This window comes from Schistocerca serialis, chromosome 7 (genome assembly GCF_023864345.2).
Source record: "Schistocerca serialis cubense isolate TAMUIC-IGC-003099 chromosome 7, iqSchSeri2.2, whole genome shotgun sequence".
In the NCBI taxonomy this organism is placed as follows: domain Eukaryota; kingdom Metazoa; phylum Arthropoda; class Insecta; order Orthoptera; family Acrididae; genus Schistocerca; species Schistocerca serialis.
Genome location: NC_064644.1, coordinates 86,480,656 through 86,508,039, shown reverse-complemented (window position 1 = coordinate 86,508,039; position 27,384 = coordinate 86,480,656). Strand labels below are relative to the sequence as shown.

At 38.9% G+C, this 27,384-nt stretch overlaps 1 protein-coding gene across 2 annotated transcripts in view; it reads left to right on the top strand.

The window, feature by feature from the left end:
* LOC126412394 (uncharacterized) overlaps positions 1 to 27,384 on the top strand; it is a 103,907-nt gene that overhangs the window by 1,596 nt on the left and 74,927 nt on the right. For both annotated transcript variants that reach the window (XM_050081971.1, XM_050081972.1), the window contains exon 2: positions 15,480 to 15,661. In XM_050081971.1, the coding sequence (XP_049937928.1) occupies positions 15,527 to 15,661 (135 nt within the window). In that variant the 5' untranslated portion in view covers positions 15,480 to 15,526. The remainder of the gene's footprint in view (positions 1 to 15,479; positions 15,662 to 27,384) is intronic.

Sequence of the window (27,384 nt, the reverse complement as noted above, 5' to 3'; positions counted from 1 at the left end):
AGGGAAAAAATATCTTGAGTGACTATGCCAGTTTTATTTTGATATCATACTTTGTTTTCCTACAACCTATGGACTAGTGATACGAGAACATTTTAGCAGGTACAGTGCGTGCATTCAAATGTAGTTTGTGTTACTGTTGTTGATAGACATGAAATCAAAAATAAATGAAGGCTGAAACATAGAGCGGGCACTTGACCTGCAAAACATAGTGTTTAGCTTTGTCACCGTTCAGTGGATGGGTTAACATTAGCATCATGGCTAGAATGTGATACTAGGACATCTCGCCCCTTCACTGAAATCTTGCTTGTGATGACAGACTGTTTTGTAGATTAGCCTGAGGTGATAATATGGTTGCGAGTTGGCGAATACCAAATAAAGGTTGGGATACATAATATGTTGATCTGTGGTGTAGCCTGTTGTTTAGGTGTGTGCCGTAATGCAGCTATGTCACAAAACCTAAAACTACCAGGTACATCCAGAAATCCTGTAATAAATAATGGACAAGTCTCAGAGTATTTTGATGTTATTTTGACCTCCGTATATCATATATAAACTATGAAAAATGGAAGAGGTCTACTATGTATCTTTTACTAGCATTGCCTTTTTATTTTCAATAACTTGAACTATCATGTCAAGGATCCTGTCAGTTGCATTTCCTTGGAGACACTATTAGCTTGTTTGTGTTCTTCTTACTCATAACTGATCACTCAGATTGAGTTCACCTTTTACGATAAAAAAAAATTACTTTGCTACTGAATCATTTCCCTGTAATAAGTGTGTGGTGTATTCTTTGCTTCATTATGAGTGATTTGATATTGATATCTGAAAACTTGCATTTAACTGATATGGTTCTTGAAAAATCATGTTAAATACATTAACAGCTTTGTAACACTTCTGTTTTTGAAAGTAACTAACAAGACACTCTTTGGGAGAGATCAAAAGGGTATTTTCAAATTAGGTGCAAGTGTTCAAAATAGTATGTGATGTATTGGTGTATTTCATAGAAGTCAGTTACGTACTTTCATGTTCCATGGATCATTTTCCATGATAAATCACCATGATGTGGAACGAGTCATTTTACACTCGTATTGCAAATCAGATTGTTCTCTAAACATCACATTATTATTATTATTATTATTATTATTATTATTATTATTATTATCATCGTCGTCCCCCCTCCCCCAAAATGAAAACAAGGTATAAAGGGCACAACAAGCTTTCAAGGACTTGAAAAAGGTAGGGAAATTTGTAAAGAGAAAGAAAGTTCTGTTGTTAGGTAGTTCCCCTGGTAGAGGTGTTGGCCAACTACTGCAGGAAAATCTAGGTCCAGAGTACCAGGTCACAAACTTTTTCAAGCCTAGTGCAGATCTGGGTCAGGTAACAGAGGATGTAGGTGCTTTATGCAAGGATTTCACAAAGGAGGATGCCGTGGTTATAGTGGGTGGTCCGGGAAATAGCATTGGCAGAGACTCTGAATATTCCATAGTGTGTGACCTGGTGAAGATAGCATCAGCAACGAAGCATACGAGTGTGGGATTTGTGTCTGTGTTGAGACGCCATGATCGGCCTCATTTGAACTCTTCCGTAGGGAGGGTGAACTTGTAGTTGGAGTGGCTGCTTAGGACGGATATGGGGTCCCATATTGGTTTGATTCCTGTAGATGCTATAGATAGGTGGGACTACACTAGGCATGGCCTTCACCTCAATAGGAAAGGGAAGGGAAAACTGTCTGGGTTGATTGCAGAAAACTTAAGGGGGGACACTGGCACAAGTGGTAAAATACCAATGGTCACAGGTGTCAGAGGGATGCCTTTTTTAGGATAGGGAAGGGGGAAAGAAAACGAGTTTTAAGAGAGATTGGCAGACACACACTGTTTGAGAAAACAGATGAACAGGAGTCAGATTTTATCATACAGCCTCCATTTAAACAGTGTTTAACAGAAAGTAATCAGAAACTGCCAGTTCATCTTCGCCAAAGCAGTTACAATCCCATTAGTATGCAATATCAGTTATCTTTATTACACCAGAACATTCCGGGACTTAGAAATAAAGTTGATGAACTACTCATTTGTATCGATGAAATGAATTCATCTAACCAAATTGACATAATCTGCCTCTCTGAACATCAAGTGACCACTGATATAGATGTGGTAGACATTTAAGGATTTAAGCTAGCTTCCTACTTCTGCAGAGTAGATATGGATGGAGGAGGAGTTGCCACATTTATCAAAAACTGCCATAAATTCAAGAACATTGACATTAATAAATTCTGTTTAGAGCAGCATCTAGAAGCATGTGCAACAGAAGTAGAGTTCCATAACAGATCCTATATAATAATAACTATTTACCGAGCACCTGCAGGAAATTATAATCTATTCTTAGATCATCTAGAAGCTCTTTTGGGTTATTTAACAGGAAGAAACAAAGAAATTTTGATTGCTGGTGACTTTAATACAGATTTTCTAATGCAATCTTCCAATAAACATTCACTGCAGTTAGTAATGTTGTCTTTCAATCTAACTCACACTGTAAACTTTCCAACTAGGATCACTAAATCCTCAAGGACAGCCATTGATAACATTTTTATAAACAAATCAAAGGAACAAAATCATATCATAAAACCTGTTATAAATGGACTATCAGATCATGACATGCAGCTCCTTGTTTTAGATGTAAATTCTAAGCAGATTACCAAGACTGCTAAATCTGAGTACAGGAGAGTAGTCAATCATCCAAAAATTGAGCGTTTTAGAAAACTGCTCAAAGATATGAACTGGAAAGATGTTTATAGTGCTCATGACATGAATGAAAAATATAACACATTCATGAACAATGTCAGTACCATGTTTGAAAACTGTTTTCCTCTAAAAGTTACTCAAATTAAACAGAAGTCTATAATAAAACCATGGATTACACAAGGAATAAAGATTTCCTGTAACACAAAAAGGAAAATGTATCTGTCGACTAAGAATAGCTCCAATGCTGATGATTTAGCTAAATACAAGGAATACTGTAAAACATTAAAAAAAGTAATTCAGACGTCTAAACAAATGCACTACGAGAAGAAGATAGCAATGTCAGGGAACAAAATAAAAACAATATGGGATATAGTGAAAGAGCAGACTGGCAGAACCAGAAAGGAACAGGAGCAAATAGCACTAAGGGTAGATGACACATTAGTAACTGATGGGCATAGTGTGGCAAATCTATTTAACAAGTACTTTATATCTGTTACTGATAGAATGGGACTTTCAGGATCAGTAAATAATGCCCTTGAATATCTGAAACTAGCCTTCACAAATAGCTTCAAGGACAGGAACATATCACTCACTTCACCAAAAGAAATAACGTCCATAATAAAATCTTTAAAAACAAAGCATTCTAGTGGGTATGATGAAATATCAACAAAGTTAATAAAGGCATGTTCTTGTGAGTTTAGTACAATTCTAAGTTACTTGTGTAACCAGTCAATTATAACTGGGACATTTCCTGACTGTCTAAAATATGCAGATGTTAAGCCTCTATTCAAGAAAGGGGATAAAGAGATACCATCAAACTACAGACCGATTTCACTTTTGCCAGCATTCTCAAAGATTTTAGAAAAAGTAATGTACAGGCAGCTGCTCAACCATCTGACCACAAATAACATATTATCAAGAACACAGTTTGGATTTCTGAAGGGTTCTGATATCGAGAAGGCTATTTACACCTACAGTGAAAATGTACTTTATTCATTAAATAACAAATTACAAGCAGCAGGTATTTTCTGTGATTTGTCAAAGGCATTTGATTGTGTGAACCACAACATCCTTTTAAGTAAATTAGAATTCTATGGTGTCACGGGCAGTGCTGCAAAATGGTTCAAGTCATACCTTACTAACAGGAAACAAAGGGTGTCCGTGCAAGGGACTAGTGAATTAAGTCATCATCAGAATGGGAAGAAATTACATGTGGTGTCCCACAAGGATCCATCTTAGGGCCATTGCTTTTTCTTGTGTACATTAATTATCTCTTATCAGTTACACTGCCAGAGGCAGAGTTCGTTTTGTTTGCAGATGACACAAGTATTGCAATAAATAGTATGTCAAGTGTAGTTCTAGAAAGATCTGCTAATGATATTTTCATGGATATTAATAAATGGTTTAAAGCCAACTCACTGACATTAAACTTCGAAAAGACTCACTATATGCAATTCAGAACCTGTAAGAGGTTTCCACCCAGCATATGCATAAAATACGGAGAAGAGCAGATAGAAGAGGTTGACAGTCTTAAATTCCTGGGATTACAACTTGGTAATAAATTCAGTTGGGAAGAGCACACCACAGAACTGCAGAAGCGCCTTAACAAATCTGTATTTGCAATTCGAGTGTTAGCAGACATAGGCGACATAAAAATGAAAAAGCTTGCGTACTTTACCTATTTTCATTCCATAATGTCATATGGTATAATATTTTGGGGTAACTCAAGTCAAACAAAAGTTTTCAGAGTCCGGAAGCGTGTAATACGTATTATTTGTGGAGTAAATTCACGGACGTCCTGTAGAAACCTCTTCAAAGAACTGGGTATACTAACTACTGCCTCTCAGTATATTTACTCCTTAATGAAATTTGTCCTAAATAGTATATCTCTTTTTCCAACAAACAGCTCAGTTCATACATACAATACCAGGAACAAAAATGATCTGCACAAGGACTTAAAAGCACTTACTTTAGTTCAAAAAGGGGTCCACTACTCAGGAACACTCATCTTCAATAATTTGCCGGCAAACATAAAAAATTTCGTTACAAATAAAGTTTAAAAGGAGCCTAAAAGACTTACTAGTGGCCAACTCCTTCTACTCCATTGACGAATTTTTTAATAGAAACAAATGATGTATTGTATATATTCATACTATTAGTATTGTTATTTCAGGTTAAAAAAAAAAATTGACATGTTCCACATCCACGAGGATCTCCTCAGCACGGATCTATGGAACGAAAACTAATCTAATCTCTATCTAATCTAATCTAGAATAGAAGGAGCTATCAAGGACAAACTTTTTCAGTTTATTTTCAAATTTTATCTAGCTGTCTGTTAGACATTTTACATCACTGGATAAGTGGTCAAAAATTTTTGTTGCAGCATTGTGCATTCCTTTCTTTGCTAAAGACAACCGCAATGTTGAGTAATGAATGCCATTTTTTCTTCTAGTATTGTAATTATGTACCTCATTGTTCCTTTCGAACTGTGGTGGATTATTCACAACAAACTTCATGAGGGAATAAATATACTGTGAAGTAGTAGTCGGAATGCTCAACCCCTTAAACAGATGTCTACAAGATGATCGTGGATGAACGCCACATATTATTCTTACAGCAATTTATTGGGCAATGAAGACCTTATTGAATGGAAATAAGCAAAATACGTCAACTGACTGATTTCTCTCTCCCCAAAATTTGCTATGATTCTAAGTGGAAATGTGGCCGAACTAAGTTGTTCTAGAAGTACCAGAATGAGTTTTTTCAATTTTAAATTCACATCAATATGGACACCTAAGAAATTGGAAGTTTCCACCCTATGTATTATTTCATCATCAAGTGTTACACTTATCACTGGTGCAGTACCCCTAGAGGTGCAGAACTGAGTATTATGTGTCTTTGTGAAATTCAGGGTGAGACCATTCCCAGAAAACCCATCAACGATACTTTTGAGAACTTTATTCACAGTTTCTTCCATTTCTGTATGTATACTGGGAGTGATTACACTACTGATATCATCTGCAAAAAGAACTAATTCTGCGTGTCGTACATAGATGGTAGACCATTTACATATATGAGAAACAGTAGTGGACCTAAGAATGGAGTCTTGGGGAACCCCATACGTGATTTCTCCCCAGTCAAAATTATGTCCCTGGATTCTGTGTGTTGAATTACTACTAAGTACAACTTTCTACATTCATTTGGTTAAATATGGCATGATCCATTGGTTGTCTATACCATCAATCCCATAAAACTTCAGTTTATCTATGAGTATACTATGATTCACACAATCAAATGCCTTGGGTAGGTCACAGGAAATACCTACTGGTGCTATTTTGTTATTTAATGCTTGTAATATCTGGTGTGTGAACATGTAAATGGCATTCTCAGTAGAGCAACCCTTCTGAAACCCAAACTGTGATTTGCTGAGGATATTGTTGCCTAGGTGAGATACTATTCTAGAATACATCACCTTTTCGAAGATTTTGGAAAATGATGTCAGCCGTGAAATAGGTTGATAGTTACTGACATTTCTCTTATCACTTTTCTTAAAGAGAGGTTTAACAATGGCATATTTTAGTCTCTCTGGAAAAATGCCTCGACTTGATGGTGCATTACATATTTCTGACAGTACTGGACTTATTACATGGGAACAAATCTTTAGTACTCTATCTGAAACACGACCAAACCAGAACAGCTTTTATTCTTGAGAGAATGTGTGACTCTCTTAATTTCAGAAGTAGAAGTTGGTGATCCATTCATATGATGTAATTTAATGAGAGTTACTTCTTTAACATATTGCTGTGATCTCTCTCTTGAACCTGTGCTTTCTACTATGTGAACTGCACTTTGAAACTGAATACAACTGTCATCTGGTGATACTGTTGTTAACTACAGTCTTCCAAGACAGCCACTAGATGCCACATAGGACAAACTTCCACAAAAACTGAGTGTAGTGAAGCAGAGAAATACCAAGAGAGGTAAATCTGGTACAGCAGTCCTCCAGCTGAGTGGCATTGGTGGCTCTTGACTTCTGCAGCAGTTCACCAGCTGAGTGGCACAGTCCCTCCCGACTTGTGTAGAAGTTCACTGGTGTGATAGCGTTAAATAGGTGGCAGCTATCTTGCACGGGCCACATTATTCAGATAAATGGAGCAGTTGGCTTTGAATCCTGGGAGAGGCATTACTTATGAATGGCAATAGGTCGTGTCTCAAGTATGTCAAAGTTTTTCTAAGTGCTGAGCTGCAGACTAGCAATTGTCTCTTGTGTCACTAGGAAATACTATGAAATATTTTCAACTTGAGGAATTTGAATATTCCATGTTAGGCAACTAATCTGAAATCTAAGACCTTACCATGGTTATTTGTAAGTGATCTGCACTTAGAATTTAGTTAGTTTGCAAATGTCTTTAAACTTACATGAAACAAAATTTGATTTATTTTGTGAAGTTTTTTCCTGGAAGTTTATGTGGTTCATAGTGTGAGATATTACTGTTGCCCAGATGTTCATTAATTCAATTTAAACGATTATAAACCAGTGATTAGTGTTAAGGTGAATTAAACTCAGTTTTCTTATACAGGGTGTTTTTGTAAATGAATATCGGGGTTTCAATGCTTTATAATATTTATTATATTAAACTTACAGTTATAAATGATATGTCAAATGAAAGAGCAACTCCAACAGTTTTGCCAAGAACCTTATAAATGTTCAATGTGAGCACCATTTGTGACACGGCACACATAAAGTCTATAGCTGAGTTCTTCCCAAAGATTGATACGCATGTCTTCAGTGATTGTAGCAACAGCTGCTTCAATCCGGTTTCTTAATTCAGGGAGGTCTACTGGTAGTGGAGGCACGTACACACTATCCTTGATGAAGCCCCAGAGGAAAAAATCGCATGGCATTAGGATGGGTAAATGTGGAGGCCATGCTAAACAAGCCCTGTCATTGGCCCCCTTGCGGCCTATCAAGCCCTTGGGTACAGAGAAGTTCTATCAATTGCAGCGGAAACATTGCACGCTGTGCATGTGCACTGGTGCCAAACACAACTGTTTGAGTTGCTCTTTCATTTGACGTATCATTTATAACTGTAAGTTTAATTTAATAAATACTATAAAGCATTATCACCGTGATATTCATTTATAAACACCCTGTATATGTATCAGCAAGCAGACCTGTCCACTCACTTTAGAACCATACAGAGTCTAATTGCAGTGTTGTTATTTCCATTAGGCTAAGAGTACATTAGAAATACAAAAATTATCATGTTTCTTATAAGAGTATTAATCTTATGCCAGCATTATGCTTCATCGATGTACATTTACGTCAAAATTATTAAAAAAAAAAATCGCAATTTCTATCTCTTTTGATTGTTTTCAAAATTATAGTGTATCAGGTTCTCTGATATTTGATGAAAAAAAGAAGAGTATTGACCAGTTCCATTACATTAGTGAACATTATTTTTCGCCAGAAATTCCTTTCTGCATGTATTTGAACTTTTTTATGAGATTTTGGTGTTAATAAGGCAAGTGTATTTGGCAAGTGTTTATCTTGCACTAGCTTCTTACCCACAGTTTTACCCATATTGCACACACAATCCATGCTATTCAGTGGTGTGGCATGATAGTATGTTCTAAAACACATTGACAAAATTATTGGCTTAGTGTAGTGCTCTTTTTGTGCCTTCGTTAACACACTGAGCAACACAAATAAGAGAGACAGATTTTGTACTTCATATTTTTAAAGTATTCCAAGTCAACTAAATACATGAAACAAATACCAACAAGTCATTTTATAACATTTTTACATTTCCTCATCCCTAGGGGAGTAGGGGTATCATATTCCCACAGCAATTTTATACGTAAAATGAGTCGTGTATGCACCAAATTTGTTTGAAATTGCTCCAGACTTTCCTGAGTTATGTTTCTATTTCAATCTGTTTTCACCCCCAAATCATCCCTGTGGAACATTGGTGGTTGTACCCACACAGTGCTTCTTTCCACATAGTAAATGATATGTGTACCAAGTTTGGTTGAGAGTGGTTGGGGGCAGACGTGGAATATGCATACATACATTTTTATAATCTGTGTAGATTCACATAAGTTTACTTTGCCAGCTGACATTGATATTGCCACCTGCCAAACTAGCCTAGACCTTTGGTGCCACTACAGATTACTGTGTGTCCGCAACCAACATTTTGAGACAGAGACTATCATTCTTGAACAGCTAAGGTTCTGTTGATTGACATAGCCCAATTTCGGTAGATAGGTGTTATATCTTAATTTATCTAATGTAACTGATATAAGTGAATTACAATATGTAAAAACTTATGTGGTACATTGATAAAATTTTTGGCAACTTGCCAAGGATACGCAAGAGGGGCTTGGCATACACGTAACTTGACCAAGTGAAGTTTATTTTTGGAACAACATCCAATAATTTTTAACTGTTTGAGGGACAGTGTGTACTTGTTGTTATTTTTCGTTATTATTGTGTATTCTTCCTCCAGCAAGGAGAAATTAACCACATGGCACATTGCTATCACTGTCATCACATGCCTTGCACACGGCTTGGCTGTAACATCAGCAGTACCTCCTGTTTTGTTGCTGGTGTTCACACAAAGAGTACACTCATTAGTGTTGTACACTGCTTTGGTTGGTCCTGATACCACTAGAAAATTTTAGTCACTGCGGCAGAATCTCCTGCAACATGCAACTGAGTGCAAGACACTTGAGCATTTATGCATCTCTATCACATTTTTCACACAGTTTCAATAGTAAAGATTGAAAAGTGTGATTCTGCATAATTTCTTCTTATTTGACAAGACCCCTGTTGGTGAGGAAAGTTACTGTTATATGAGTAGAATTAAAATAATCCATTAAGTCACAGGTGCTAGTGTGTAAATATTTGCTAAGAAGCACTTGATTTTTGTTTGATAGATCAAAACAGAGTTAACGCAGTGAAATGAAAGATTATCTGCGGTCATAGTGGGTGCTGGAGAATGTATGCTTGAAGTTCTAGGTTTGAATCTCTTCTGTTTGTCATTTATACATATAGAATGGCTGTTAAGAATGTGTGATCCAAACTGAAAAATGGAGCAATAACAAAACATGACAGCTTCAAGCTTTTGTGGTCAGAGTAAATTCACATAAAATTCTTATGGGTTGTAGAAAGTGTTGTTGCACAACGGTGTACCATTGTTTTGGCCACTATTGTAAGCAGACATCATGTTGTGGTCTTCAGTCGTGAGACTGGTTTGATGCAGCTCTCCATGCTACTCTATCCTGTGCAAGCTTCTTCATCTCCCAGTACCTACTGCAGCCTACATCCTTCTGAATCTGTTTAGTGTATTCATCTCTTGGTCTCCCTCTACGATTTTTACCCTCCATGCTGCCCTCCAATACTAAATTGGTGATCCCTTGATGCCTCAGAACATGTCCTACCAACCGATCCCTTCTTCTAGTTAAGTTGTGCCACAAACTTCTCTTCTCCCCAATCCTATTCAACACCTCCTCATTAGTTATGTGATCTACCCATCTAATCTTCAGCATTCTTCTGTAGCACCACATTTCGAAAGCTTCTATTCCCTTCTTGTCCAAACTAGTTATCATTCATGTTTCACTTCCATACATGGCTACGCTCCATACAAATACTTTCAGAAACGACTTCCTGACACTTAAATCAATACTCGATGTTAACAAATTTCTCTTCTTCAGAAACACTTTCCTTGCCATTGCCAGTCTGCATTTTATATCCTCTCTACTTCGACCATCCTCAGTTATTTTGCCCCCCCAAATAGCAAAACTCCTTTACTACTTTAAGTGTCTCATTTCCTAATCTAATTCCCTCAGCATCACCCGACTTAATTCAACTACATTCCATTATCCTCGTTTTGCTTTTGTTGATGTTCATCTTACACCCTCCTTTCATGACACTGTCCATTTCGTTCAACTGCTCTTCCAAGTCCTTTGCTGTCTCTGACAGAATTACAATGTCATCAGCGAACCTCAAAGTTTCTATTTCTTCTCCATGGATTTTAATACCTACTCCGAATTTTTCTTTTGTTTCCTTTACTGCTTGCTCAGTATACAGATTGAATAACATCGGGGAGAGGCTACAACCCTGTCTCACTCCCTTCCCGACCACTGCTTCCCTTTCATGCACCTCGACTCATATAACTGCCATCTGGTTTCTGTACAAATTGTAAATAGCCTTTCGCTCCCTGTATTTTACCCCTGCCACCTTCAGAATTTGAAAGAGAGTACTCCAGTCAACATTGTCAAAAGCTTTCTCCAAGTCTACAAATGCTAGAAACGTAGGTTTGCCTTTCCTTAATCTAGCTTGTAAGATAAGCCGTAGGGTCAGTATTGCCTCACGTGTTCCAATATTTCTACGGAATCCAAACTGATCTTCCCCGAGGTCAGCTTCTACCAGTTTTTCCATTCGTCTGTAGTGAATACACGTTAGTAGTTTGCAGCCGTGCCTTATTAAACTGATTGTTCGGTAATTTTCACATCTGTCAATACCTGCTTTCTTTGGGATTGGGATTATTATATTCTTCTTGAAATCTGAGGGTATTTCGCCTGTCTCATACATCTTGCTCACCAGATGGTAGAGTTTTGTCAGGACTGGCTCTTCCAAGGCCGTCAGTAGTTCTAATAGAATGTTGCCTACTCCCGGGGCCTTGTTTCGAGTCAGGTCTTTCAGTGCTCTGTCAAACTCTTCACGCAGTATCTTATCTCCCATTTCAGCATCATCTACATCCTCTTCTATTTCCATAATATTGTCCTCAAGTACATTGCCCTTGTATAGGCCCTCTATATACTCCCTCCACCTTTCTGCTTTCCCTTCTTTGCTTAGAACTGGGTTTCCATCTGAGCTCTGGATATTCATACAAGTGGTTCTCTTTTCTCCAAAGGTCTCTTTAATTTTCCTGTAGGCTGTATCTATCTTACCCCTAGTGAGATAACCCTCTACATCCTTACATGTGTCCTCTAGCCATGCCTGCTTAGCCATTTTGCACTTCCTGTCGATCTCATTTTTGAGACGTTTGTATTCCTTTTTGCCTGCTTCATTTACTGCATTTTTATATTTTCTCCTTTTATCAATTAAATTCAGTATTTCTTCTGCTACCCAAGGATTTCTACTGGCCCACGTCTTTTTACCTACTAGGTCCTCTGCTGCCTTCACTACTTCATCTCTCAGAGCTACCCATTCTTCTTCTACTGTATTTCTTTCCCCTATTCCTGTCAATTGTCCCCTTATGCTCTCCCTGAAACTCTGTACAATCTCTGATTCTTTCAGTTTATCCAGATCCCATCTCCTTAAATTCCCACCTTTTTGCAGTTTCTTCAGTTTTAATCTACAGTTAATAACCAATAGATTGTGGTCAGAGTCCACATCTGCCCCTGGAAATGTCTTACAATTTAAAAACTGGTTCCTAAATCTCTGTCTTACCATTATGTAATCTGTCTGATACCTTTTAGTATCTCCAGGCTTCTTCCATGTATACAACCTTCTTTTATGATTCTTGAACCAAGTGTTAGCTATGATTAAGTTGTGCTCTGTGCATAATTCCTCTTTCATTTCTTTGCCCCAATCTATATTCACCTACTATGTTTCCTTCTCTCCCTTTTCCTACTACCGAATTCCAGTCACCCATGACTATTAAATTTTCGTCTCCCTTCACTACCTGAATAATTTCTTTTATTTCATCATACATTTCTTCAATTTCTTCATCATCTGCAGAGCTAGTTGGCATATAAACTTGTACTACTGCAGTAGGCGTGGGTTTCGTGTCTATCTTGGCCACAATAATGCGTTCACTATGCTGTTTGTAGTAGCTCATGCGCACTCCTATTTTTTTTATTCATTATTAAACCGACTCCTGCATTACTCCTATTTGATTTTGTATTTATAACCCTGTATTCACCGGACCAGAAGTCTTGGTCCTCCTGCCACTGAACTTCACTAATTCCCACTATATCTAACTTTAACCTATCCATTTCCCTTTTTAAATTTTTCTAACCTACCTGCCCGATTAAGGGATCTGACATTCCATGCTCCGATCCATAGAACGCCAGTTTTCTTTCTCCTGATAACAACGTCCTCTTGAGTAGTCCCCTCCCGGAGATCGGAGATCCGAATGGGGGACTATTTTACCTCCGGAGTATTTTACCCAAGAGGACGCCATCATCATTTAATCATACAGTAAAGCTGCATGCCCTCGGGAAAAATTACGGCCGTAGTTTCCCCTAGCTTTCAGCCGTTCGCAGTACCAGCACAGCAAGACTGTTTTGGTTAGTGTTACAAGGCCAGATCAGTCAATCATCCAGACTGTTGCCCCTGCAACTGCTGAAAAGGCTGCTGTCCCTCTTCAGGAATCGCACGTTTGTCTGGCCTCTCAACAGATACCCCTCCGTTGTGGTTGCACCTAAGGTTCGGCTATCTGTATCACTGAGGCACGCCAGCCTCCCCACCAACGGCAAGGTCCATCTCATGCTTCTCAGTAGTGACGAAATATGGGCGCACAGTTTTATTGCATGATGTGATCTACAAATCAGGAGAATTGTAGGAGGGAGGGGCTTTAAACATGACTTACATAATTTACCTGTGTTCAAACCCAGTGAGACATAAAAGGGACAGTTTATAACACAGAAAAAAGTATATGTTTCTCAAAACTAAAGATAAATTCGGTGCTCCACTTAGAAATAATATTATTCATAATAGATGGTTGACTACAATGTTTTCTTGTGATTGTGGATCAGATTTCTAAATAATGACCTTGTTGGTGTGTTTGACCATGAAGTACCGAACTTTAAACCAGGTCATGGCATGGGGCAGGGAGAGTCGGTGGCATTCAGTTCACCTGCAAGTTATGTACCTTCAGTCCCTGTATGCCGTCCTGTGGAATAAGGAGATATGACAGTATTGAGAATGGGTGGGACTATAAGCTCAAGAGCCTTCTTGTTGCTATAAGAATCAACTAGACTATGCAACTGTAGAAGATGCTAACATTTTGAATATTTTATTTTATTTATTTATTTTTTATTTCCAAAACTATGTACAACATTTTGTCCACTCGTCATCTACACTATTTGCATCTGGTTCACACAAGATATGCAGCTTGGAAGAAGGCAGTGGCATGCCTTCAGTTCTAGGGCCTTTCAAAGACCACAACGGGTACAATTTTGCATTGACGCTTTGTACAGTGATTGAGCAAGTTACATGGAGCTATACCTAAATGTGCTTTGATTTCTGCACTAGTGAAGTATAGTTCTTGTTGCAAAACGAACAGAGCAGTGTATAGTGCTGTTGACTGTGTTTTTGTAACATCAATAACAGCAGTATATGGCCACTCAAAGAGTGAATCTTGTGATAAGCGCAGCAGGATGCCATCTGTGAATAACACGAAAATATAAAGAAAAAGCCTTGCATAGGACCAAATTAAAAAATGTAACTCACTTGTCAGTGCACATTGACCTCCTTTCTGGATAAAAAATACGTACGAATGTTGTAAAAATGACACCTGATTTGTGCTGCCCTTCAAATAGTTCCAAATTCCTGGCTGATTTTCAAGAAACATGTGTAGCTTGTCCTGGCTTTATGTGTCTGACACCTCACATAGGTTCATGGTAGGATGTTAAAATTGCCACCTAAATGGTTATGTAATATACTTGACCACCATTATACCAAATCCAGTGGATTACATTTCACTTTACAATTTGCGCTACTGCAACTACCCAATCAACAGGACACTTGGTGTGATATTCTTCACTGTGATATATGTCTCTGAAATATAATTTCAGAAACCACCCAGATGTTTGATCTAAATTGGAAAATTTTTCTTATCACTCCCTGTTAGTATCTTCTTGGTTGCCTAACTTCATTTATTGTAGAGTGGTAAGGCTTATTGTGTTTCGTATTATTTGCCACATGTCACTTGTTAATATTTAGTGTAACAGAACATCTATAACTATAAGCGGTGTTAGTTTGTTGCATCTTGTGAGCTATCTGTAATTCTCCAAAATTGTCCCAGGTGGAAACTGGTTTGTTTTTTAAGAGTTGGGCCATCCATCATCATACCAATTTTGTTTGTGTTGTTCAAAATTTCAAAGTACTTTCTTGCCGATCTGCATTGCTGTTGTTAATACATTAAGTTGTTATTCAATTCACGTATCAACATCTTGTATGGCAGTGTGACATTCTTACTGTGGTCCTGCACAAAAAATAAAAATAAATAAATAAAAAATAGATTGGACATCATTTTTAAGTACTTTTGTTTCATACTGTAGTGGAATTTTACGATATATGACCAAAAATTTCCATCTCTGAAACTTTTATGGAGGATTAAATTTAGGCAGCTTGAAAATAAATGTGTGGAATGCTGCCAGTAATTTTTTATTGTAGCAATATACTTGTAGATAGAATCAAACAGTGGAAAGTCCAGGATGGAAAATAGTAATAAATATGAAAAGAATAAAGTGCTACTCACCACAGAAAGGTGGCATTGAGTTGCAGATAGGCACAATGAAAAGATTGCTAAATATTTAAGTTTTCGGCCCAAAGATCCCCCCACCCCCCACCCCGGCTATCTTTGAGTCAATGCCTTCTCAAAGTGGTGAGTAATAGTTTATCCTTTACATAATATTTTTATGAATAGCACCAGCTACATAAGTATTAAAACTTCATTTGGACTTACATGTTTCTGTTAAAATTATCATGGTTCAACTTCATTTCAGGTGACATATTTTCGGATTGTTTTCATTAATATTCAAATGTGTTCAAAATGACTGAAACGGGCTTGAAGCAAGTGAAGGTTGATAACTGGGGAGTATTTTTCCTGCAAAGGTTGCACCACTTTTTCAGCAAAAATGAATTCTGTGACCTTATACTATTATTCAAGAATGCAGAAAGGATAAAGGTATGTATACTGCTTAGTGACTTGCATTTAAATGGTCTTCACTCCGTGTTAAAATACTACTATGACAGTGTTTGTGAAATGAGACCTCTTTTTTTTTTTAAGTAGTATTTCTAAAATTAAAGATTTTACATAGATTCATCATTGGGCTTAGCACTCCATTGTACTAATTTGTGAAACTAATGATAATAAATAAACACTATATGCTATTATTGCTCCAAAATGAGCTTATTCAAGATTTTTCATTTCTTATATGGACACTACTAAAGTGTCCAGTACAGTTTAATGTATTGTATATGGTCAGTAGTCACTTCTAATGTGCTTGGTGATTGCCCTGCTTCTGTCACAACATTGCTTTATTACTTTCCATGCACTTTCTCTCAAATGATGTAGAAGAGATATAAGGGAAATTAGCCTTACACTGTAAATAGACCACTGCTTTGTGTAGGGAGTCAGCCATGCTTCAGTCACTCAGTGTGTTGGATATATCAATGCTTTGTGCTTCATACCAAGCATTTGTGAAATTTGCCATATGTAACATAACTAACAAAGTGCCACTGCCCACATGGGAGTAGGAATTGCTTTATCACTCATTTTAGCTCAGAAGCAACCACAGTATAGAAAAATGGAACTTTGCAAGTACAGTATGAGGATGGTTTGATAAGTCTTGTAGAATTCCACGACAGAATGGAACATTTTTGTTGTGCCTTCGTGGTTGGTGAGCTTGATTATTCCATGGATTGTATAAAGAATTTCAGTAGTGCGCGGTGCAAAGTTCATTGTTGAAAGGTGTCTGATTTGGTCTGTGTGTTGACTGCAATTGAAAATGGAGAAATTATAGTTTTGTGCTGTTTTTAAACATTTTCATTTGAAGAATTGGACTGCTGCACAAATCAAAACAAGATTGGATGAAGCTCATTCAAACTGTGTTCCATCACTGAAGACCGTTTACTTTTGGGTTAATGAATTTAAATATGGTCAGACGAACATTGAAGGAGAAGTGCACTCTGGCCATCCAGTTGAAGTCTCCACAAAGGGAACCATGCACAAGACCCATGATATAAGGTAATGCAAGACCACCAAGTAAAAATTCATGAGATTGCTGAGACTGCATTGCACCTTAGCTGAGTGTGCTCGTAATATCTTGTGTGGAGAATTGGCTACAATGAAGCTGTGTGCGAGGTGGATGCAGTTATTGCTCACAGTGTACCTAAAGTGCATCCGGCACAACAGTTGATGAAACCTGGCTCTATCATGACACACCACTCAGAACGGCTGTCAAAACAGTGGACAAAGGCTGGTGAAAGTGCACTGAAGAAGGCAAGGACCATTTTGCCAGCTGGTAAGGTGATGGACACTGTTCTTTGGGATTCCCAAGGAAAAATTCTCATAGATTACTTGGAAAAAAGGCAGAAACATAATTGTACCCTATTACAATTCATTGTTGGTTTGTTTGAAATTTGCATTTGCTGAAAAAAGACCAAGGCTGGCATGCAAAAAATTGCTCTTCCACCAGAATAGTGCACCACCCCTCACATCTGCAATAACAATAGCGAAATTGCATGAATTGGGCTTTGAATTGGTTCCTCAGCCACCATGTTCACCAGACTTAGTTCCAAATGATTTCTTCCTATTCCCTGACTTGAAACTTTTCCTTCTGAGAAGAAATTTTTATCAAATGAGGAAGTGATAGTAGCAATGAATGATTATTTAGCAGAGTTTGACAGAACCTTTTTTTCAATGGGATGGAAAAGGCTGAGGATCATTGGACCAAGTGTTTATCCCTCAAAGGAGACTCCCTCAGGGGCTTAGCATTCGTCTGCTGAGTACGGGCTTGGCGACCCTGGGGTTCCTGAGCTGGGGACTGGTAGGCATCGCCAGTCCTCTGTCACCGTAAGCTCTGGTCATACTTCAAAAACCACCGTGTGGCGCAGCAGTGGAATGTTGTGTGTTTCGGAGAACGGGAGTCTTGGCTTCACCGCCTGTGCTGCGAGAAAGGTGCCCACCTCTATAAAAAAAAAACCTCAACCTCAAGGTGTGCTACATGCTGAGGAAGTGAATGGCTGTTGAGGTGAAACAATCTTTAGCGAGCAACCTCTGGGGCACCTTCCGCACCCCAGTTGGATTAGGCTTACTCAGGTATGCAGGGCTCTGCCTGGGTCGACGGTTGTTTCCCTAGCGTCTCATGGGATCCTTATGGAACTGTCTCATGAAACTACTATTCCTGACGGGATGGGTGTACCGTCAGGCAACACCTACACCCACTCCTCAAAGAGAGCTCTGTTGGTCAGTCCTCCCGAAAAGAATTCTCAGAGTAATAGTAACAGGGCATTAGTGTGCCATAACACTCTCATTGTAATCAAGCGAAATGGTGGAAGCTTTGAGAACATATCCCCTTTCTATATTAACAAGGCATTGGAAGGTATTGCTGGGTCTCTGAAAAGTGTCAAACAACTATGTAATGGAACACTTTTGGTTGAAACTGCAAATTCCACCCCAATATCTAAGGTTCTGGGATGTAAGGCCTTAGGTGACTACCCATTCGAGGCTGAATTGCATAACACCCTTAACTATAGTAAGGGCGTGGTTACCTGCTCCGATATAATGGAGATGGACCCCGCAGAGTTGCGTGGAGAGTGGAAGCATGTGGGCATCACGGAGGTGCAGAATCATATGAGGAGAGCCAATGGCCAATTGGAAAAATTGGCAACGTTTATTCTAACGTTTAGTACTCCTGATTTACTGGAACATATCCTCGCCGGCTATATCCGCCTTAAGGTTCACCCTTTTGTTTCTAACCCCATGCGACACTATAAATGTGAAAGATTTGGCCATACCACTATGGGATGTAACGAGAAGGCTACGTGTGGCAATTGTGGAGGCTCCGCTCAAGAGTCAGGAACTTCTTATACACTTCCTCCAAAATGTGTTAACTGCCCTGGGATCACCCAGTGTGGAGCAGAAAGTGTGGGGTTTACAATGAGGAAAAGAAAATTCAAGAGTTGAAAGTACAGAGATGGATACCCTATGATGAAGCTAAAAGGCTTACAAAGTCGTGCAACCACCGGTTTTTGTTACTTCTTTTGCATCAGCCATTGAGGCACCAATCACTAAGCGTGATGCCTCCACACAAACTCAGACCACAGATTCAAGTACAAGCACATGCACTTGCCACTGTACCTGTGGGGGGAAAATCTCCACTTGCAACTGATGTCGCTTGGAAGCCGTCAGCAGTAGACTCACCACCTAAGCCACATACCACTCCCCACCTTCAGAAGCCACCTAAGCCATCCCAGCAACCCAGGCAGCCTCCTCCTCCTGTCAGTAAAGAAAAACGTCCTTCTAAAAGTAGTCCTAAGTCCAAAAAGCGGTACGTAAACCTTCATATCAATGAGCACTCTCCCTTTCTGATGGTGACTATGCTCTTGAAGATATGGACTTCCAATTGAAGGAACTAGAGAACACGGAACCGGCTAATGTTCCCCCTGACCTCCCCAGTAAGCCACCACCTCTGAGGGAGAAAGGAAAGAACTACCGTCACTAACCAACGGCTTCCATAGGGATCTCTGTGTTACAGTGAAATTTGAATGGATATCGCTCACATTTGGAAGAATTGCAGCTACTGGTCCATGACAAACCTTTCTGCATCTGATTACAAGAAACGCATCTTAAAGTCACAGACACACCTATATTACGGGGCTACCACATATACAGGCAAGATGATATTACTGTAGGCAGGGCTAAAGGTGAAGTGGCTATTTTTCTTGATGACAGACACCACTCCTCTCCTGTCTCTCTTACCACGACCATCCAAGCAGTTGCTGTGAAAGTTCTCTCACCATTTACTATCACAGTGTGTTCTTTGTACCTGCCGCCCCATGACGCTTTGGATGCGGACGCACTGGCAGACCTCCTCCAGGCACTCCCGCACCCATTCCTTCGTGTGGATGACTTCAGTACCCACAATGTGCTGTGGGACTTGGCTACTACTTGCTCCAGGGGTCGACTGATCGAGCGACTCGTCCATTATGAGGATATCTGCCTTCTGAATGTGATGACTCACTTTTCCACAGCTACAGGGTCTTTTTCAGCTATTGATCTTTGCTTTCGTTCCTCAGCTATTGCAGATTCAGTTCAGTGGGAAGTGGCTTCAGATTTACATTCTGGTGACCACTTCCCAGTGTGGATTCATCTGCGGGAGACCACGCAGGTGGATGATACAAAGGGCATATTGGTTACAGTACAGAGTACAGTCGACAGGCTATTTTTGAATTTCCATTTTTTATTTTTGAATGAAAGGATTGTGCACAAGAGGTGATGGCCCATATCACTCATGAGATTCAAAGGGCTGCCGCAGAGTCCATCCCCAGGTCTAGCAACGACCTCGGATGACGGCCTATGCCTTGGTGGAATGACGACTGTCGATTAGCAATCAGGGCCAGATGGACAGCTCTTCGGAACTTCAAACGGTGTCCAACTACAGACAATCTTCATGTCTCCAGGTCTGCGAGAGCACATGTAAGGCGAGTAATCAAAGAACGGAAGAGAGCTTTGTGGAGGGCATTCACAACTTCCATTAATCGGCCCACTTCCGCTGCGCACTTTTGGGAATCAATAAGATGTATTTCAGGCAAGGGTAGTCCACATCCCCTTATGGCCTTGTCAAACGATGGGGTCTTGGTGGACATGCCAGAAGAGATCGCTCACGTTTTAGCTGAACACTTCTTTACTGTTACTAAGTCATCCAGACAAGCTTGCTGTTCAGGTATTCTGTCGGACTGCAGAGATGAGGAAACTCAGTTTTTTCTCGCATAATGAAGTAGTTTACAACCTTCCATTCTCCGTGTGGGAACTGGAATCAGCTTTATCTGCAGCCAGAGACACTGCTCCAGGACCTGATGAGACCCGTTATACCATGCTTTGTCATCTGTGCCCTGAAGCGAAAGGTCAGCTCCTCTCTTGTTTCAATCAGATTTGGTTTGATGCGCAGTACCCCACAACTTGGAAGGAGGCAATCTTAATTCCATTCTGGAAACCAGGTAAGGACTGTAGTGCCCCTAACAGTTATTGGAGTGTTGCCCTTACTAGTTTTATGGGTAACTCCTGAGGTTACCTGAGCTGCTCCCAGTGTGGTTTCATGTGCTACTGTTCCACTCTTGACAACTTAATTCTACTGGAGATGGCGATACAGGAGTCCTTCTTACCCCGAAACCATTTAGTTTGTGTGTTTTTTTGACCTCGAAAAAGCATATTACACTACTTGGAGGTACAACCTCCTTCGCCAACTTCATGAATGGGAACTACGTGGATGCTTGCCGCTTCTGATCCAATCCTTTCTCGAGGACCGATGTTTTCATTATTGCATTGGCGATGCCATGCCTGATTGCTATTTCCAGAAGAATGGTGTGCCCCAGGGCAGTGTCCTCAGTGTGGCATTGTTCGCCATCGCTATCAATGGCTTTTCGTCCACAGTCAGGAGTCCTGGTAAATGCTCTTTGTTTGTGGATGACTTTACAATCTTCTACTCTTCCTCTTATCTTATGATGACGACGAGGCAGCTTTAACTGACCATTAGGAGGCTGGAAACCTGGACCCAGACAACTGATCTTCAGTTCTCACCTGAGAAGACTGTGTGTGTGTCAATTTTAATTGTGCTTGTCGGAGTTTTAACCAACTAGAGCTTACAATGGGTGACCATATTTTACTTACTCAAGACACAGTACACTTTTTGGGTTTATTATTTGACTCAAAATTAACATGGCTCCCACACCTGAAAGACCTACGAACAAAAGGCTTCCGGTTGTTGAACATTTTGAAATGCCTTGGTGGAAAAACATGGAGAGCTGACAGGTCCTGCCTCCTACAGTTTTATAGGGCACTTGTTCGATCACGCTTAGACTATGGCAGCGTGGTCTATGGATCGGCCCTTCCTTCCTACTTCTGGATGTTAGATGCTGTCCACCATGCGGGCATTTGGATATCGACTGGAGCATTTCAGACCAGCCCAGTTCAGAGTCTGTGTGCAGAGGCTGGTGAACCACCACTCTGGATTCGGCGACATATCCTTTTGGCTCGACAGACACTGAAAATCTCATCATCAACCCAGTCATTGGCATTTAGTTCAGTGATCCAACCCACCTTCGAACGACTGTTCAGGAATTGACCCCAAGCGACCCAGCCATTTGGTATACGTGCTGCGTACTGCCTCAAGGATCTGGATCTCTCGGGCATGAAAATACACACCCAGGGATGGAATGCACTGCCGCCTTGGTGTCTTCGGAGGCCCAAAGTGATTTTAAGCTTGATGCAGTACCCGAAAAATTGTACTCCAGATATGGTTTTTACAACTTTGTTTTCGTCTATTTTAAGTATGTATCATAGTTTTACTGTTATTTGTACAGATGGATCCCAGCAGAGTAATTCTCTCAGTTGTTCTGTGGTTTTCCGTGATAGGGTTTTTAAAATGCGTCTTACAGAACAATTTACAAATTATGGTGTGGAGTTATATTGCATTCTAATGGCACTGGAGAGGGTTCACAGACATCATCGTATGAGTTATCTTGTCTGTTCTGACTCTCTTAGTGCACTGCAAGTGCTTCACCAAATGTATCTGGTAGACCCACTGATTCAGCTCATCCATGACTGCTTATAGCGGCTCCAATGCTGTGGCAAGGTGGTGATCTTTTGCTGGGTACCTGGCCACGTTGGGATACAGGGTAATGACATGGCTGATAAAGCTGCCAAGGAAGCATGTTAGGATGGTGCTGTCCATCAATGTCCCATCCCGTTGCACGCCATTATCTTGTTTTCTGACAGATGTATCATGCATCAGTGGGAGACTGAATGGTTGCAGGTGTTGGACAACAAACTGCGGTCGCTCAAACCGACCACAAAAGCTTGGCGGACTTTGTATCAGCCTCACTGCTGGAAGGAGGTTTTGCTTACCAGACTGCGCGTCGGGGCATAGCCCTTTCACACATGGCTTCCTCCTCCTGGGGGAGGATCCACCTTTCTGTGAAGTTTGTGGCGTGCCGCTTTCAGTTCAACATATTGTGGCTACATGTGTCCTGTATACTGATATTAGGGCAGCTCTTGGTCTCGCTGGAGATCTGCCCACCGTCCTCGCAGATACCGATATCAGTGTTAACAGAGTGGTGAAACTTTGTGAACTATCAGGCCTCATCCCTGAACTGGTGGGGAAGGGCGGCAGTCTTTAGTACATTATAAACTGCTCTGCATGTGGGGACAGCCTTCGTCTCCACCCATGAGATTTCATGTTGACTTTTAGTCAGGGCGCTGATGACCGTGATGTCGAGCGCCCCCTCAACCCAACTCGTCTTCATCAAAGGAGACTGTGGTGGTCCTCCCCCCCCCCCCCCCTCCCCCCTGGACATATCAAACCACCCTCATTCATTGTTGTTTGACCCCCAATAGTGCCCAGAAGTCCTCAAATTTGTACTAGTAAGAAATATGTAGTGGGTCTACACAAGGGAGACAAAGTCTTTGCTATAGAACTGGAGGAGGAAGATGTGACATAGAGTATACTGCAAGAAGAATTTGACAGAGCACTGAAAGGTCATGATATACTGCAAGAAGAACGTAACAAAGCACTGAAAAATGTTAGTTGAAACAAGGCCCCAGGTATACATGGCATCCAATCAGAACTACTGTTAGCCTTGAAAGAGCTAGCTGTGACAAAACTCTTTCATGTGGTATGTAAAATGTATGAGACTGGCGAAATACCTTCAGACTTCACAAAGGATGTAATAATTCCAATTACAAAGAAAGTAGTTACTGAAAGGTGTGAAAATGATCGAATTACCAGTTTAATAAGTCTTGGCTGCAAAATACTGTCACAAATTCTTTACATAAGAATGGAAAAACTGATAGAAACCAACCTTGAGGAACATTGGTTTGGATTTTGAAGAAATATAGGGACACTTGAAACAATACTAACCATACGACGTACTATAGAGGATAGGTCAAGGTAAAGCAAGACTATGTTTATTGCATTTGTGGACTTGGAAACAACTTTTGACAGTGTTGTCTGGAATACTCTCTTTGAAATTCTGAAAGTAGTGGGGGTTAAATACAGTGACGGAAAGGCTGTTTTCAACTTGTACACAAACCAGACTGTAGTTATGAGAGTCAAGTGGCATGAAAGGAGAAACAATGGGTGTGAAGGGAGTGAGACAAGGTTTTAGCCTACAACCCCCCCCCCCCCCCCCCCCTCCACCCCCGATGTTATTCCATCTGTGTGTTGAGCAAGCAGTAAAGGAAACAAAAGACAAATTTGGAGTGGGAATTAAAGTTCAGAGAGAAGAAATAAAAACTTTGAGGTTTGTTGATGATATTGTAATTCTATCAGAGACAGCAAGGGACTTGGAAGAGCAGTTTGGAATTGACAGTGTCTTGAGAGGAGGATTATAAGATGAACATCAACAAAAGCAAGACATGGATAATAGGATGTAGTCGAATTAAATCAGGTGATGCTGAGGGAATTAAGTTGTGAAATGAGATATATAAAGTAATTAGATATGTAAATCCATACCAAATGGGCCAGCACTGGTTGCTTGACCATCTCAGAAAAAATTTATATTTGCTGTGTGAATTCCCCAATGTTTAGTAGTCACAAAAATATTTTAAAAAAATTGTTTATTATTTTGAAATGTGGCCATATTTGTTTCAGGTCGCATGCGTTTTTTCGTATTTGCAAGCATCTACATTTTCTTACAATTATTCAGGAGTGGATTGTCCTAAGCCTTTCAGATAAAATGCATTGAGTTCAACACACTTTGGGCTACAAATTAACATAATTATCACTTAGCTTAATGTATTCTTTAATATATTTTTAATAGTTCAAAGTTATCAGCCACAAATTAAAAAAAACTCAATTTTTGAACAGTAGTTTTCCAAAGAAAGATTAATTTCTCAGTTTTAATATTTTTTCTGTTATTACACTGTATAGTACAGTTACTTTTTTTTATATAAAGAGTATCAATGTTGAGCAGCTTACACTTAAAAAACACACTATTTTAAGAAAAGGATTTTTAAAAATTTTTCCATTTTGTGGCCTGCAATATCTTTGTTGGGGGACCACATAATCTGAAAATTTCACAGTTAATAGACCTTTATGATATCAAACTTCAATATAAATTTCAACTGTGAGATTCAGTTGGAAGTTATGGAAAAAAAGATTACAAACACAAGCCAAAAATACATTTTTTAACATCTTTGATATCTGGTAGGCTAATCAAATAAAGTATACCAATTGCTTAATGTAACACACCACATTACACTAGCTAATGATTATTTGTTGAAACAATTCTGTGGTAATTGTTTCAGCAGGCTAACAATTGCATCTGCAAGCTTATTCAAGTGTGATTGTTGTCTTCCCCCTTACACCAACAATTGTCTCTCACACTTATTTAGCTAGAAGTTCTTGAAGTGTGCAGTTTAACAATGGTGTCTCAGTGTTCTGTTGGTGTTATTATTAATGAAGCTTGTCATAAAAGTGTGTATGGAGTGTTCCATAAAGACATTACTTTGACGAAGATTACAGTGAAGAAGAAAAAGTGTTGTTTCACTTATGAGTCGGCCCAGAAGTCAAATCAACATGTAAGTACCATGGAATGAATTACTTTAAAAAATTTCATCACCTTTTTGGCCAGTCTTGCATGGACCCTTTTGAGAAACATAAGAAACCTATAACAAAAGGTTTGCGAGAAATAACATTTGATCATTATTCTAAAAATAAAAGGCCTTTTTTCAAACTCATACCAGGAAAATCATTGTGTCCAACATGTTATTAGATATTTGTAATTCACAAAATAAAGGATAGTGAAACCTCAGATACAGAACTTAATGACTTATCAGCAACCATTAAAAAAGTAGATACAGCTTGTGAAATCCTGGGTATATTGCCTGCTAGTAAAATTAGAAAACTAACTCAAGATAATATTAGATTAGATTAATACTAGTTCCATGGATCATGAATACGATATTTCGTAATGATGTGGAACGAGTCAAATTTTCCAATACGTGACAAAATTAAGTTAATTTAACAACATACTTAAGTTAATATAACAACTTTCTTATTTTTTTGTGTTTTTTATTTTTTAAATATTTTTTCTGTTTTTTTTTCTTTTTTTCTTAATTTATATCTAAAAATTCCTCTATGGAGTAGAAGGAGTTGTCATTCAGAAATTCTTTTAATTTCTTCTTAAATACTTGTTGGTTATCTGTCAGACTTTTGATACTATTTGTTAAGTGACCAAAGACTTTAGTGCCAGTATAATTCACCCCTTTCTGTGCCAAAGTTAGATTTAATCTTGAATAGTGAAGATCATCCTTTCTCGTAGTATTGTAGTTATGCACCCTGCTATTACTTTTGAATTGGGTTTGGTTGTTAATAACAAATTTCATAAGAGAGTATATATACTGAGAAGCTACTGTGAGTATCCCTAGATCCTGAAATAAATGTCTGCAGGATGATCTTGGGTGGACTCCAGCTATTATTCTGATTACACGCTTTTGTGCAATAAATAAAAGACCAAGTGCCTTGAATACAAAAATTTAGAAAGTGGCAGCTGCAGTCAAAAAGAATTTTGGAAGTTTCATTTCAAAATACAATTTGTACTAAAACAGATGGAAATTCTAAAACTTCACCAACTGAATATGATGGTTTGATAGAAAAACTAAATGCAGTACTTCAAACAAAGAGGTAAAATTAAGATTATCAGTTTACTACCGAATTCATGGAGTTGAGCAAAGGTTAGTGATGAATTGAAAGTGTCAGAATGTCTTGTTAAGTTAGCAAGGCAATTAGTAAAATAACAGGGAATTTTACCAGCATTACAAAAAGGAAAGTGCATCTAATTTGGTAGATGAACACACAATCAATAAAGTTATTAAGTATTATGATTATGGCAATAACAGTCGTGTGATGTCTGGCAAAAAAGACTGTGTTTCTGTGAAAGAAAATGGTTCTAAGATTCAAAGACAAAAAAGGCTAATATTATGTAATTTAAATGAACTGTTCACTGAATTTAAAAAAGAAAATCTTGACATTAAAATTGTAAGATCAAAGTTTTGCGAGTTGAGACCAAGATGGTGTATTTTTGCAGGGGCATCTGGCACCCTTAATGTTTGTATTTGTTTGTATCATCAGAACGTAAAGTTGATGATAGATGAGGTCAATCTTAGAGTTGACTATAAAGACCTTTTGGAAGCTATGGTATGCAATATTGACTGTTACAGTTGTATGATCAAGGGAAAATGTGAAGATTGTCCAAGCAAACAAGCCTTACTTGACATGTTTGAAGAATCCGAAGACGATTTGATGCCTGACAATGTAAAATACAAACAATACGGTGACACAAGACAGAACTGAAATGGTAACAGTCATAAAATCACAAGAAGAGTTTTTTGAAGTGTTGGTGGATAACCTTGAAAATCTGAAAATGCATCTTTTTATTGCAAAATCTCAAAGTAAATTTTTGAAAGACAAAAAACAAACCTTGGCATCTGATGAATGCTTAGTTCTTGCTGACTTTTCGGAAAATTATTCCTTTGTTGTTCAAGATGAAGTACAAGGGCTGCACTGGGTAAACAAACAGGCCACAGTTCATCCATTTGTATTCTATTATAAAGATGAAGATAAACTAATGAGCCACAGCTTTTGTGTCATAAGTGACTACCTTGAACACAACACTAGAGCAGTGCAC